General features: G+C 37.4%; 1 protein-coding gene across 1 annotated transcript in view; it reads left to right on the top strand.

The window, feature by feature from the left end:
- Window positions 1-14,246, top strand: part of LOC149180338 (uncharacterized) — a 262,468-nt gene extending 248,222 nt beyond the window's left edge. Inside the window, exon 11 of the mRNA XM_089413854.1 lies at window positions 13,315-14,246. Within this exon, the coding sequence (XP_089269980.1) occupies window positions 13,315-13,812 (498 nt within the window). The 3' untranslated portion in view covers window positions 13,813-14,246. The remainder of the gene's footprint in view (window positions 1-13,314) is intronic.
- Window positions 14,247-15,793: the final 1,547 nt, after the last annotated feature.

Genomic DNA, 15,793 nt, shown 5'->3' with positions numbered 1-15,793 from the left:
GTGGAATTTCAGCTCTATTGCTCCAATTTAACAAGATGACTCAGATTTTTGGTGCCATTTCCTGTGGTATTTGATAATTGTGTGTGCGTGTAAAATTTGGTTGCTGTTCATAGTTTATGTTATTGTTATCCACTTAATTTTTCCATTAGGAATATTACAAACAACGCTCTGTACAACTCAGCTGTCAAATGTCACTTCGACAGCTGGTTGTGTGCTCAGATCAGTGGCCAGATCTTTAATAGTAGGGTTTGGTTGGTCAGAAGGAAAGTCCATTGGCCATGGAGTCAAATTAATAAATGTTCAATTGAAGGATTACCAAATATTGGCTTATGAGCAGTGAAATTTTAGTGGCAAGATAGAAAACGTTCTACTAGTCATAAAGTCATTTAGTATGGTAGTTGAAATAAGGAGAACAATGCACTAAAGCAGACATCCATGAATGGTTGAATTCTACATTAATTTTAGAGAGACAGGGTGCTAATATTTGGATGTATGAAGTCAGAGCATTGAATTAAAATGAATTGTGAATCATTTACTCATTCAAATACTGAATAAAACATGTATATGAATAACTTAGAAAGAAAACACATTCACATAGGAAAGGAAACAAAAACTGTATTAAACTGACACAGGAATCTCTGAATACACAGCTCAAGAACTCAGATCTTGGCAAAGTTTTGATTAAAATAAAAAAAGTCTTTTTACAATCAAAATCCAAGGGTCGAGTCTCCAAATCCAAACCCTTTATTCATTACAAGAAATCAAATATATAGACCTATACAATTCACCAACTGTTGCTAAGTTCTAGCAAACTAATTCTATCTATAATTCTGAAAATAAAACTAAATATGGAATTAAAGGCTGTTGGTCTTTTGATAAATAGTTGCCACTCCTTTAACTCTGGGGCCTTCCAAATCTGTCAATGGATCTTTTATTGCCATGCATATGAATTAGTGATTTTAAAGCTTGAAATATTGTCAAATTGCTGTGGAATATGTTGAATGAGTTGCTGGAAAAGTGCCTTTGTAACTGACTGCTGATTTCTTGGAGGTAAATCTGGAACCATACCCTGTTTTTAGCCTACATTCAAAACAAAGAGAAAAATGGCATATGTAATCATGGTTTTATGTATTTAATGAAAAGAGAAAAATAAATTTATCATTTGTATTCTTGAGGCATGGGTTTCATGCTCAAGGGAAATTTATTTTTTAGGTCAAGCACCCATTGAGTGCTTCTAGGTTTGTAATAAAGTCAATTAAGTCATTGTCATGTATTGAAGACCCATTTGGGCATGTTACATATTGTAAAGAAAAAAGTATTGGGTCCAAATAGAGTCAAAAGATCCTCCAAGACCTTGTCATGGCACAAAGATCAAGTCGGCCTACATGAAGGGACAAGTTGACTTCAAGATAGCAATTCGTACCCCTCACAAACCTATAAATAAGAAGGAATTCGACCTCATTTGCACACTTACTCAAGCAAGTTCGAGCTCACAAAGATAGAAGTTGGAAACAGACGAAGAAGAAGAAGAAGATCAAGATTGAAGTTTTTGGGCCTCTTTCTCTCTCGTTAGGGTCTCTACAGTTTATGGGATAGGCGAAATTATAAAGCTGCTTCGAAGTTGCAAGATTGAAGCTGTGAAGCTGCCTCTAGATCGACACTATGAAGCTGCTAGGTTGAAACTGCTGCAGCTATATCAAGGACAAAGTTGTGAAGTTGCTAGGTTGAAGTTACAGAAATTGTCACCGGGGTCGAAGTTGCTGGAAGCTGTGTAAGGAAAGCTCATCAAGAAGGAAAGATGACTTGGTCTTGGAGGGTCTTAGTCAAGGGTCATAGGTTTTGGAATTCGTCAATTGAAGTTCTATAAGAAGAGATGAATTCTTGTGGGTATTCCTCTTAGATGGAGAGGTTTTTGACCCTAGCTGATCTCCTATATCTTTTGTCCTATTGTCTCATTGTTCTTTATGATCTGGTAGTTGTTTGATGATAGAGAACACTAATAATAATAAAGGAAAGAAGAAGCTAATTAAGTAAAGTAAAAATACATCACAAGCAATTATCAAAGTAAGAGAAATCACCTACATTTATTGCCCCTTAGATTTCTGAACATGGTATCAAAGTTAAGGTGACTACATCAAGAAGGGAAACATGAAGAAGGATACTCTAGGGTCGAAGTATAAAGAGATCATCTTGGAAACATCAAGAGCATCAAAGAAGACCTCAAAACCCTAGCTCATCCAAACAAGGGTTCCACACTTGAAGCGTGCTTAGGAAACTCATAAATTCTACAATCATTATCACGAGGAAGGAAGAACAAAGCACTTTTGGTTCTGTTTTTTCGGGCTATATTCTTCACATGTGTGAAGTATTAAGACATTCGTCTGCAGCAACAAGTATCAAATTGCAACCACCATCAAGGATCAAGTTATGTCCCAGGAAAGGTCTCCTTTGCAAGCCGAAATAACAAGAAAAAGAAGTCAAGTCAAGCGAAGTAGAAAGGAGGCAAATTTTTCCATCTTCTAACCACACGTGTGAAATAGGGTTATTGCAAAAAAGGCCGAAATTGCATCACTACTACAACAAGCCGAAATTCTGAAAAAGGGCAGAAATTTGAGGTTGTGAAACAAGTTTAACTAGCGTTGTCTTGAAGAAAGAAAAGAAAAAAGCATTGTCATCATCATCAAGGAATCAATGTGATCTCGCTTTGAGCCGACAATCATTTTTGAAGAAAGACATATTCACCAAGAAGACATCTCCTATTAACTACATCATCATCAAAATCAAGAAGGCATCAAGTTGAAGATTTCATCATCTAGGAGTATCTTCACTTGGCAAGTAAGTATTTTTATATCTATATTTGAATATGTCAAAATGACTTCATATTGCAAAGAGAGCAACAAATTGTTTGGGTCATCAAACTTTCTTGCATGGAAGAAGAGGATATATTTGATCCTCATAGAAAATGAATTCGTTGGTCATGTTAAGGGTTTAATTATCGAATTGCTGAAAGAAGAAGCTCAAGCTCTACAAGATGAAGATATCAAAAGTAGAAGGAATATCCTCATACTTTATGAGGGTGTCAGAAATAAAAGACCAACTCCAAGAGTTGGGAGAAATAATGTCTGACAAGGAAATGACTAACATAGTGCTCAATGCACTACCAGAGGAATGACACAACTTCACATCAAGCATCTATGGAAAAAAGGAAGCTATTCCATTCAATGAACTATGGTCATTGTGCAAAATCAAAGAAACAAGGATGAAGGTAAAAATTGATGCAGGATCAAGCGAGCAAGCTCAAGCATTTGTTGCCATGGCTAGAAGAAAAGGGAAGTTTGGGAAGCTTGATCCTTAGAAAAAAAGAAGAACATGTTGAAGGTTCAATGCGAGGACTGCCATGAATATGGGCACTACAAGAGAGATTGTCCAAAGATCAAGAAGGACAACAACAAAAGAGGAAGGGAAGAAGCTCATATCACTGAAGAAGTGGAAGAAGCTCATATCACTGAAGAAGTGGAAGAAGCTGAAAATAAGAAATTCAAGGAGGAAGTAAAAGATCTCTACTATGATTGAGGTAGTCTTCCCCACCTAGTTCTTTTCAAGTTTTTGTTTCAAGTTTTCTGTTGTAAAGTATAACTATCAAGGTAGGAATCATTAGAAGCATGACAAGATGCATCATGTTAGGAGATGGCATCATAGAAGCATATAATTGAAAGCAAGAGCTTGTGACATGATCATAAAGAAGAATGTAGCTCATGGTAACCTCATTAGAAGCATAAGTAGTACTTATGGGAAAAAGAAAGTCATCTTAGTATAGAGCTCATTATACATCATTCAAAAAGGAGCATTTACAGGATGAGGATGATCAAGATCCTTGGTTGGGATCTTTATTGGAAGGTTCACCTTCTGGAAGAAGCAAATGTCTCGTGGGGAATGCCAACATGTATGGGCTTCATGGGATGATGGTATAATGTCAAAAGAAGTGAAGCAGGTCAAGGGATTGAAGTTCTTTCAATCAAGGAAGCTGTTGAAGGAAGTCTAGATGACCAAAAGAAAGAGATGAGGTATGTATGCTTGTACTTGATAAAATAGAGTCATGTCATATGGTTGCAGATATCATGAATGAGTGCTCTACCTCAAGAGCATGATCAAAAGAAAGGATCTCCTCCTGTGAAAGGATGCATGAAGGCATGGTTCACACATTGACTAGATGAAATCAACATAATATGTCCTCATATGAAATATGAGGTGGTTGACAAAGTCGAAGGAACTATGATTGGAAGTTCCTAGGAGGAAATGTGTGAATAAAGAAAGGAAGAGATCATGAAAAATGCAACTATGGAGAAGGAAATCAACATCCATGGACTAGAAGATTTGACTATGATATCTTCAAGGGAAAGATATGAAGATCTTCATAAAGTCTGAAAAAGAAAGAGACCCTTGATGTTGTATATTTTTTTGGAGATGTGTCAATATATATGCAGGATGTTGATGCAAACAAGGAGATGTCATGATGAAAGATTATCACAAAGGTATTTTGATTTAATGTTCATTTTCTATTTTTGAACAATATCTGGATGGGTAATTCAGGGCTACCAAAGGAAGAGCTATATATGTCATCTACAACTGACACTCATGTGGTAGGATGAAAGATCTCGAAGTAAACATGATGCGAAGAAGGTAGCAAGGTATGAAGGAAAGGTTAGATATGGACTAATGAATCACTTTCCAATAAAATAAAGGATGACATGACTGACATGATTCATTAATGAAAGCGATGGATGGTCGATGGCCTATGAAGAAGTCCCAAAAAGATGAAGACTCTTGAATAAAGAAAAAGAAGTTCATGACATCAAAAGGAGGAGCTCTTCAAGCAATTGGTTGTCCCATGATCTCTAGCTAAAGAGCTGCTGGAAGCAAGTCCATGGTCAAGAGGGAGCTTGGTCAAGTCCCTGATTAAGAGGGAGCTTAAGTACATTCCTTTTATAGGAATGGTACATTCCTTCATTGGAATGGGCATATCCTCCCTAATTGAGAGGGAGAGAGATAGATACATCATTCTTGTCTTCCCCTGGGAAGATTAAATGGAGGATTGGGTAAGCATCTGGCATCCGATACTCTTTAAGGATGTGGTAGAGCAATCCAAGATAAGAGTAGTCATAGAGGACCAATATTCTTTGAGGATTGGGAATCCAAGATAAGAATAGTCCTAGTGAAACATACTCTAGGAGAACCCGGGTGGGTTATGTTCCGAGAGAGACAATGATGACGGTGTCTATAAATCATTGGTCTCACTAACATTGTGCTCTGATCTTGTGGAGAGATAGAGCTGTTAGTCAAGGCCTTGCTATGTGACAATGATGGATGCTATGATGCTATACAGATGGGTTACGAATCTGACTCTTCTTATGAGAATTTTTCAGATTGAGAATGTCCAAGTACCTTGTATGGATTGTCAATACCTCCCTAGTTAAGAGGGAGTGTTGAAATATGTAACTAGGTTCGATCTTCATAAGGGCATATGTAATCGTGATTTTATGTATTTAATGAAAAGAGAAAAATAATTTTATTATTTTAATTCTTGACGCATGGGTTTCATGCTCAAGGGAAATTAATTTTTTAGGTCCAGTACCCATTGAGTGCTTCTAGGTTTGTCACATAATGAATTAAGTCATTGTCATGAATTGAAGACCCATTTGGGCATGTTACATATTGTAAAGAAAAATTTATTGAGTCAAAACAGAGTCAAAAGACCCTCCAAGACCTCGTCATGGCACAAAGATCAAGTCGGCCTACATGAAGGGACAAGTCGGCCTCAAGATAGCAATTTGTACCCCTCATAAGCTTATAAAAAAGAAGGAATTCAAGCTCATTTGCACACTTACTCAAGCAAGTTCGATCTCCTGAAGATAAAAGCTAGAAAAGGATGAAGAAGAAGAAGATCAAGATCGACATTTTTAGGCTTCTCTCTCTCTCTCTCTCTCTCTCTCTCTCTTTCGTTGGGGTTTCTACAGTCTATGGGCTAGAGGAAATTATGAAGCTATGAAGCTGCAAGGTCAAAGCTGCAAGATTGAAGCTGTGAAGCTGCCTCTAGATCGAAGCTGTGAAACTGCTGAAGTTGCATCAAGGTCGAAGCTGTGAAGTTGCTAGGTCGAAGTTGCAGAAATTGTCGCTGGGGTCGAAGTTGGTGGAAGGTCAAAGTTTGTTGTTGGAAGCTGTGTAAGGAAAGCACATCAAGAAGGAAGGATGACTTGGTCTTGGAGGGTCTTGGAATTCGTCAATTGAAGTTCTATAAGAAGAGAAGAATTCTGGTGGGTTTTCCTCTCAGTTGGAGAGATTTTGGCCCTGGCTGATAACCTATATCTTGTGTCCTATTGTCCCATTGTTCTTTATGATTTGGTAGTTGTTTGATGATAGAGAACACTAATAATAATAAAGGAAAGAAGAAGCTAATCAAGTAAAGTGAAAATACATCACAAGCAGTGATCAAAGTAAGAGAAATCACCTACACTTGTTGCCCCCTAGATTTCTCAACAAGATGTAGGCACTCAACTAGGGAAAAAACCCTCTCTACGGGAAAACCCAATGAAATTCTTCTCTTCTTTAGAATTAGATCAAATGAGACAACTTAGACCTTTTGACCAAGACATAGATTTCCTTCAATCCATGAAGGTAGCCTCCCATGTAGTCAAGTCAAACTTCAGTCAAGTTCTTCACAAGTCAACACATATTATTCTCCAAAATATTAGTCAAACAATGTCTCGACCCTCTCTGCAGCATCTGGAGTCTTGGCCTGCAATAGAACGAACCTGCAGAAACTCTAGTTCAAACGTGTCTCAGAATTTTAGCTCCCAAAGATCTCTTCCTTCTTCGCTATGATTATTTCTTCTTTTGTAAGGATAAAGACCACTTATTAGACTTCTTCACACCCCCTTTTTCACTTGGAAAATTGTAGATCAAATTCATGAATATGTGGTGTCATAATAGGTTGATTGCTCAATTATTTATAGTGGTTAGAGGTTCCTTTATGAGGCTGACATAAAGAAGTGGGCAAGTCAACTTGATGGAGGAGGCTAATCTTATAATATTGACTCTTTTACAAATTTATTTCTCAATACACAAAGCCCAAGAAGGGCCTATAACATGATGACATGGTCAATGACTTATGACTCAATCCTAGAAGCCTTCAATGGAGGCTTGACCTAGAACAAAAAATAAAAAAGCATGAAGCCCATGCTAATAAATATTTTTTCTTTTCTTTCTTTTTGACAAATGCATTACATCATGACTCAAGTACAATTATGAAGACCAATACTAGTTACATTTCTCAACACATCTCTGCGTATATATTGTACATTTTTGTTCCCTCTATGTGAGAGAGGGCATTCATCCAACACATTGCTCAATTTATGACATCAGCGACATTGGAAAGGAATGCCCTTGTAGTCCAACATTTGCTTGTAAGTATTCCCTTGGAAAGTTAGAGTTATGTTCGGGTATTGACGCTCGCGTGTATCAAGGTTAACCAAAATTTGTGTTATGGCCATCCTTCTCGTAGTTTCAAAGAGTTGAAATTTAGTTGCAAGAATGAATTTCTAGTCATGATAATTACTTGTGAAGATGTTTAGTGTTCTTAGATTTTCTTTATTATTCATCAAGCAATTACCATTCAAATATAAAAAAATAGAGATCATAGTGCACAAAAGACAAGAGACACCAAAGATTAGGCTAGAGGCTAGGGCAAAACCCACAAGGGGAAAACCCATCAATCCTTTCCTTATAGATTCTTTGTCAACAAGAGAAATCCAAGTCAAACTAACCAATGATCCAAGTGCCAAGTTAACCCTCCAAACTTTGCCATGACTTGTCCAGAAGATATTCAACATATGTTGCAGGAAATGACCCCCAAGGTGGCATATTCATACCCAAAACTCCCCGAAAAAATGTTGAAACTTGACTGAAACACTGCTTAAATGCCTTGGTGGTGTAACCTGATTTGGAAATGCCACCGAACCGTTTTGGGGGCATTTCAGCCCAACTCTGCTGTGTTACCGCCCAATTTTGCCTTGTTTCCATGACTTTTTTACTTCTACGGGCTCACTCAAGCACCCAAGAAGGTTGTGGGGTCATTCTATGGCCAAAATAGGTTTAATATAACACTAAATTTTATCTCTGATCACTCAACAAACTAATTTATCTCTAATCAATCCACACTCTAGTTCTGCTAAAAAGGCAACTTGTTTTATTTTTGTTAATGAAGATGAGGAGTAGGATTATAAGATATATAATTGTATTTGTCATTAACTCATGTTATATTTCATTTCCAACATATATAGCCATGTATAAAGTTTTATTTTGGATGTAAAGCCCCGTGTATAAAGGCTGATTTTTGAATCTTGGATGTACAACCCCATTTATAAAGGATAATTTTGGATTTTGAATCATGTAATCATCTATGCAGGTTAACGTACACTAGGGTTTCCTTCTAAAATGGCATTTATGTGCCTCATTCTTTTTTTTCCTTGCAAGATGCGCTATTTACTTATTTGTAAAAAAAATTACATACATACATACATACATATATATATACATGTGTGTTTGATGTTTCCATTTTATGGGGGTTGCATTTCCAGCCGTACTCGTTTTGGAAATTCCCAGACTTTTCAGCGTTTTTTGCAACTTAGTATTCAACCCATATGCCATATGCCTGTCCTTAAGAGTCTCTGAACTTGCATCACAGAGATAGAAGGTGCCACAAAAAATTCGCTTTTATAAGCCTCAAATTTGATGCCACAAACCCGAATTATTCTTTCCACAGAAGAGAACCGAATTGGATGCCAAATGGTGGAGGATAGGTACCAATATATAGCTGTTTGTTCATGTGAAGAGACATGTCCTTTGTGTAGGCTGACTTAGCAACTTGGATGGACAAATGACTCTTATGAAATTCAAATTTTCTTCTTTTCAGAAGGGTCATGAAGAACATGCCCTTTTACATTTTCTTTTGACCAAAACAAAGCATGAAGAACACGCTTGACAATAATAATAATTTTTCTTCTTTTTGTTTTTTTACATGAAATACATATTGATACAATTAGAATGACAATTATGAAGACCAAACCTAGTTACAATTTCAACACAAAGGAACAATCTACATCCACATATGCTCTTAACCTGTTCCCAATCTTTCTAAATACATCCTCAAACTAGAATTGGGGGGGGCAGACCCGACAACCGTGTTGAGAAATTAGGGGCAGAAAGTGCATAGAGATTTCTCTTACTTTGATAACTGTTTGTGATGTTTTTTTTGCTTCACTTAGTTATCTTCTTCTTTCACCTGTTATTATTAGTGTTTTTCTTCATCAAACAACTACTAAACCATAAAGAACAACGAGACAAAGGACACAAAATGTAGGTGATTAGCCAAGGCAAAAACCTCTCCATAGCTTGAGAGGAAAACCCACAAGAATTCTTCTTCTTATTGAATCTTCAATTGACAAATTCCAAGATGTAGACCCTTGACCAAGAAACTTTTCCAAAACCAAGTCAATTCCTCTCCTTGATGAGCTTCTCTTTCACAAGGTCAAACTTGCCTTCTAGTAGCGGTAGCTTCTCATTTGACCTCTTTTTCAAACCTGTAATTCCTTGACTACACTTCGGCCTTACTGCAGAAACCCTAGGCCGTACGTATGAGTGAGAATATGGATAAATATTCCTCCTTTCTTCTTCACTTGGTGAGTTACTTCTTCAACAATTCAACCTTCAATAAGATCCCTTTGCCATGGAAGATTGGTCTTCTAGAGTGATTGTAATTTTCGATTTTCTTGCTGTAGTGAGAATTCTAATTCTTCTCGCACATTTGAGATACTTTAGCCCAAAACAAATCCCAAACTTCTCGGTCTTGTTTCTTCTTTTCTTCGCTATCTAAAAGGCTTCTTGTTCCTTCTTATTTGAACTTCCTTTCTTGACTTGAATGCTTGATTGATGATCTCTTGAGTGAGGTCGAGACCTCCTATATATATAGGCTCCTCCCCCATGCTTTTAGGCTAACTTGACATCATTCGTAGGCCGACATGTCCTCTTGATAGGTTGACTTGATTGTAGCACTTTGACAAGGTCTTGGAGGGTCCTTTTTGACTCAAATATTTTTCTTACAATATGTAACATGCCCAAATGGGTCATTCATACATGACAATGACTTTCTTGTCTAGTAGACTCAATGACAAGCCCTAGGAGCTCACAATGGGAGATAGACCTAAAAATAAATTTCCTTGAGCATGAAACCCATGCCTCAAGAACTACAGTAATAAATTTATTTTTCTCATTACATAAAATCATGATTACATGTCATTATGAAGACCGAACCTAGTTACATATTTCAACAAACCAAACCCAAAGAGGGGTGTTTTCCATCTTCTCTCGCCTGACATCAAACAAGGGAGTCCATTTTTCAGAAGAACTGGCGTGGAGTTGATACTTCAGGGTTTTGAAAGGAGCATCCTGCCACATCTGTCAACTCAAAATTGAGTAAGAACCAACTGTAAGCTAGGGTTTTGATTTTTTGGGGTCTCCAACAATTCACCTTTCCATTCTTTATCATGTCATTGATTAAGAAATTCAAATGAGAAAAAGCAACCCCTAGCTCGCCCAACCACCACTTTTTATGAGGTTTGCACGACCTCCCCCATCTGGATGTCTTTGCCAAATACCATATTTGCTTTGTCAGATCTCGACCAAGTGCACTTTCTTTTCTTGCCTTTCTTCCCACTTTAAGGAGTGTTTGCAGCCGCTAAACCTCGAGCTAAGGTTTCGACTTGAGGCGTTTTCCCTAAATCCTTTCCTACATCAAACCCTTGCTCTGCTTCATTGATGACTATTGTATTATGGCGAAGACCCCCCATACCCTCCAAACCCCGTGAGAAAGTTTGATTGTCCACCAAACCCTGGTTCAGAGCAAACCCTATCATTCTTGTTGCTCCAGAGAAAACCACCGCCAATGGAAACCCTAGGCCATGTTGGACACTGGATAAAGCAACGCTCCTCGTGTGTTTCGTGACATGGACTAGCTGCCTCTCTTGGATCCTTACTTTTGGCAATGCAATCGTTGACTAACACCTGCGGTTTTGGTCTAGTGACAATCGTGATTCCCAACGAGTGGTATCAGAGCATAGGTCATGAGTTCAATACACACCGACTCGCGTTGGGGGGGAGATTATTGGACATTGGAAAAACCAATGCTCCTGTGTGTTTCTTGGCATGGACTAACCATCTCTCATGGATCCTTATCCTTGGCGATGTGATTGTTGACTAACACCTGCGGGTTTTGGTCTAACGACAATTGTGATTCCCAACAAGTGGTATTGGAGCGGCACAGCGGAAGCGTGGTAAGACCATAACCCATTGTTGGAAATTGGATAAACCAACACTTGTGTGTTTTGTGACATGGACTAACTGCCTCTCATGGATCCTTATCTCTGATGATGCGATTGTTGACTAACACCTGCGGGTTTTTGTCTAACAACAATCGTGGTTCCCAACAAGCGGTATCAGAGCATGGGTCACGAGTTTGATACACACCAGATTTGCATTCGGGGGGAGATTGTTGGACATTGGATAAACCAACGCTCCTTGTGTGTTTCGTGACATGGACTAATCGCCTCTCGTGGATCCTTATCTTTGGTGGTGCGATCGTTGACTAACATCTGTGGGTTTTGATCTAACAACAATCGCAATTCCCAACAGACGATCAAAGAGTTCTTCTGCAAGGCTATGATCAATACTGGATATTCACCGAGAAAGCCGCCAAAAAAGTTCCCCCCCCCCCCCCCCCCCCCCCAGGGAAAACCCGGACTAAGACAAAAAACCCCGTTTGAACAGGGGCCTCCAGAGATGAGGGAGCCAACTCAATGGAAAACAACGAAAAAACTCTAGTTTGTTCTAATATGGAGCTAAGAATAGGTGTGATGGGGACCTCTGATATTCCTGGTAATCGCAAAAGGATCTCCGCACCAACTTCCATAATGGATCCTCCAACTGGCTGATCTACCGAAGCTGCATGAGGTTGAGTTGGCCTGTCGGCCCAAAAGGTGATTATGGACTAATGAGGGAAGAGGGTGAAAAGATACCAGGTTAAATCGAGATGAAGCGTTAGTAACCAACCTGCTATTGATTGTAATAGTTATTTTACAAATTGTTCTTGACTAAAACATTTCAAAGCATCGTATCCGGGGACAAAAGAAAAATAACATGGATAGATATTTTTCTACCTGGTCAATGCAAACGTCTAAGGGAATTCTTTTTATCCAAGTACAGGCCATCCTTGGTGAAGTTGAACAAGCTACTGTAACTCATTCATCCATGTTTAATACACTGCTGATGTGTTTAAAGTTGGTTTGTATATTTTGTTTTGTAAGTTGAACTATGAACATGAGCATAAAGTGATCGTTTGCTTGTTTGATGGACTGAAGTCTTCTACTAATCAATTAAAGAACATTTAAAACCTTTGCATGCTTATCAGGGGCTGGCAATTTTAATAGAATCATTGTCAAAATATCATTTCTACCTATGGTAGACCATTCTAGATGCAAGTAATCTATTTTAGAAAAGTCCGTCTCAAAACTTTTATCTCGGCCAATGGCTTTCTTTTTGAATTTTTTAGCATTATCTGTGACATCATAATTTGTCAATTCAACTTAGATGGTCACACTATTTTTCTGGTATATTTGTATTAATATCCTACTATAAAGTAAATTTCATAGGTATTCCTTTCTTTGAAGGAGTTATGCAAATTTTGAGGGAAAAATATATCTAAATATTTTGTGAAAACATTTTCAACTGATTAGTCATTGGTATTTAAAGAAAGGTGGATGCAATGATTAGAAGCTGACACTATTTTTATCTTGCTTTTCTAGGAGTGGCTTGTGCGCTCCCACTTTGTATGGACATGGATGTATGTAGTGGTCCATTGACCATTTTATGGTCATTTGTAAAATTAGCTTAATTTTATTATCTTATCTGTAACAGAATGATAAGGCATGGGATTTGTTCCTTTATGCATAAATGCGTCCCAATAAAAGGAATCTTTGTGCACTGTCTTACGTGGAAAGCTGCATTCTTAGCAAACAAGTTCTGCGTTTCTTCATTTTTACCTCTACATATTTCTGTATCTAGAAGTATTACTGGCTGGCTAGTTTATTAGTTTAATAAACCAAACTGCGAGTTCTTCACTTTATATTGGTTGCTGAATTTAAAATTTGTCCTGACAGCAGTGTTTGATTGGGTAAGCAGTTACTCATTATCTGTTCTCATTATCAGGGTATGGAGAAGTCTAAGAATAAGAATGTTTCTGAGAAGCTGAAGACAGTTGTGTGGAATGAAGATGTAAATGTGGCAAGTGAATCGAATGTAAACTGTCAAAGTGCAGCTCCTTGTGACAAGTCTATTGAAGTGGAACATGCTCACAGTATGCCTGCAAATGAAGGACATGCCATGCAATGTAAGATAGCAAAGGCAAAGTCTACATCAACTATAGATGAGAAAAAGAAGTATGTTACAAAACCTATTAGGAAAGAATTCAAGAATGTTACACAGTGGAACAACCAAGAAGGAAACACTATATTTAAAAATAAACCGAAAAGAAAACCTGATACAGATACAGGAATTACGTCTACCCAGTCAATGAAAAATGGCTCCTTTCATGGGAAGGAAATGCATAAGATTGGGAAGCAGATGCTTCATGGAAGCTCAGTACGCAATAAAGGAAGCTCACAAGTTACAGGTCTTCCCGGATGTGAACTCGATAAAATTTGTTGAGATTACACAGAACATATGTTGCCAATCAAGCTTTATATGCATTCCATTTTTTACATTGTTTATTAAAAAGGTTTTGGGAACCATTGTCTTTTCTCCATCTTCCTTATCTGTGGGTCATTATAATTGAGTGACTTCTCTTTTCTTTACATCATATTTCTTTGCTGGGGGACCATGTAAATATGTGTCTAGCTATTTGAGTCAATGTTCCAAGATTATTTGAGGTGGATATAGGCCATTTTACAGAGAGTTACCTTTCTTAGACTACCTTGAGAGGTGCTTTTAAGAGAGAATCAGAATCTACAGAATGTGGTCAAACTTTTGGGACAGTACTGTAACAATAGTATTAACGTGTATACTGAAAATTGGAGAAAATAGTTATTTTATTTACTCAGTAATGCAAATGGCCTAATCTTTTCCAAGAGGGTTAATTTTTATTCCTTGTTTTTTATGGGAATATGTATTGATATTTTGTGCATTCAATGGTTTGATTTTACACCCATGCCATATCATTGAGTGATTTCTACACTACAACTGTTGGTGATATATTTCTTTGGTGGAACTGCCTCACCATTGATTTATACAAATATTATTGAGTGATTATTTTATCATTATAACTTGTAAGAGAATATGTGACGTGATTAGCTTTTTTCCAATTTATGCATGTTGTTCAAATGCAAAATTTCTGGTTGATGTTTCTTTCATAATCAGATTAATTTCTATTTACATTCCCGTGTTTTTGTTCCATTCATTTGATGGATTGCCCTGTTTCTGATAATGGATAGTCTTTTCGGAGGTTAGCAGCTTCCCTTCCTCATCAGCAGGTGACGGCTCCTCCAGAACTTGAGCACATCGTCAAGGTGCCTCTAGTCAAGACATTTCTTTCAGGCTCCTGAGAGGGCTGCTCTCTTCTCCAGGGCTCCGAGCTTTTTATCATTTTGTTTCTTTGAGGATAGATTTTAGATTCTAGGTCTTTTATAGGAGCTGCTCTTGCACTCCCACTTTGTATTGTTTCTAGTGGGCCTAACAGTCCATTTGACCTATTTATGGTCACATGTTTGTGATTAATAAAATAATCTTATCTTATCTGATGGTCTTGATTAAATCAAAGACCATTGCCATGCCTACTAATAAAAATAATGACTCGACTACATATGAAATTATGAACATGTCCTCTAAGTGGAAGTTGCCGTGAAATATATGAACATCATGACTAGATATTGCTACAAAATACTCAGTGACAAGTCTGGATGAACTATGAGACTCGAAGTTGAGTTATTGTTCCATGCTTAAAAATAAAATACCTAAATACATAGCTTATTGAAAGAGCTGAACGGCTCCAAAGACAAAATGACCTGTTATATATGAATAGCTAACATTCTATTGCTACTTGACACATCTAGCAGTGACTCAACCTAAATGTAGTTCACGTTGATACATAGCCAATTTTTAATAGTCTCACTTAGTTACTATGAAAGATTAATCAGACTGACTACATTCAATTTATTTCTGAATTTTTGTTTACTTGTCACGAGTTTGCTTTGGTAAAACCACCTGCTACCATATGTTTGGCAGCAAAGAAATTTAATTCAGTCTGATCTTTGGCTAGCTTTTCCATAGTAGTGGTGCTGATTTTTTTATGTGTTTTGTTCTTGCATGGAAATATTTATTTTGTGGGATGGCAATATAGCTTAAGACAATCACATTGCAACATGATTGGGCCATAATGAATGTTTATATTTGCAAGTAGTATATTAAGCCAAATAGGTTCTTTTGTGGTTTGAATTACAGACATATTCTGCTTCTGCACTTGATAGACCAGCAGTTGGTTGCCATTTAACTGTGTCCATGAAATTGTTCCATTCCCCAAAGTATTGCACTAGCCTGTTGTAGATCTCCTATTGTCTATATCTTTGTCCAATCAGAATCACAAAATCAAGTAGATTTCAAAGTTATAAAAATTTCAGGACTCCCACTAAAGATG

This window comes from Pinus tabuliformis, chromosome 3_2 (assembly GCF_031772625.1).
Source record: "Pinus tabuliformis cultivar Carrire ecotype Pingquan chromosome 3_2, CPIR1, whole genome shotgun sequence".
In the NCBI taxonomy this organism is placed as follows: domain Eukaryota; kingdom Viridiplantae; phylum Streptophyta; class Pinopsida; order Pinales; family Pinaceae; genus Pinus; species Pinus tabuliformis.
The sequence above is the reverse complement of the archived record's forward strand: the minus strand, read 5'-3'. Positions and strand labels throughout refer to the sequence as shown.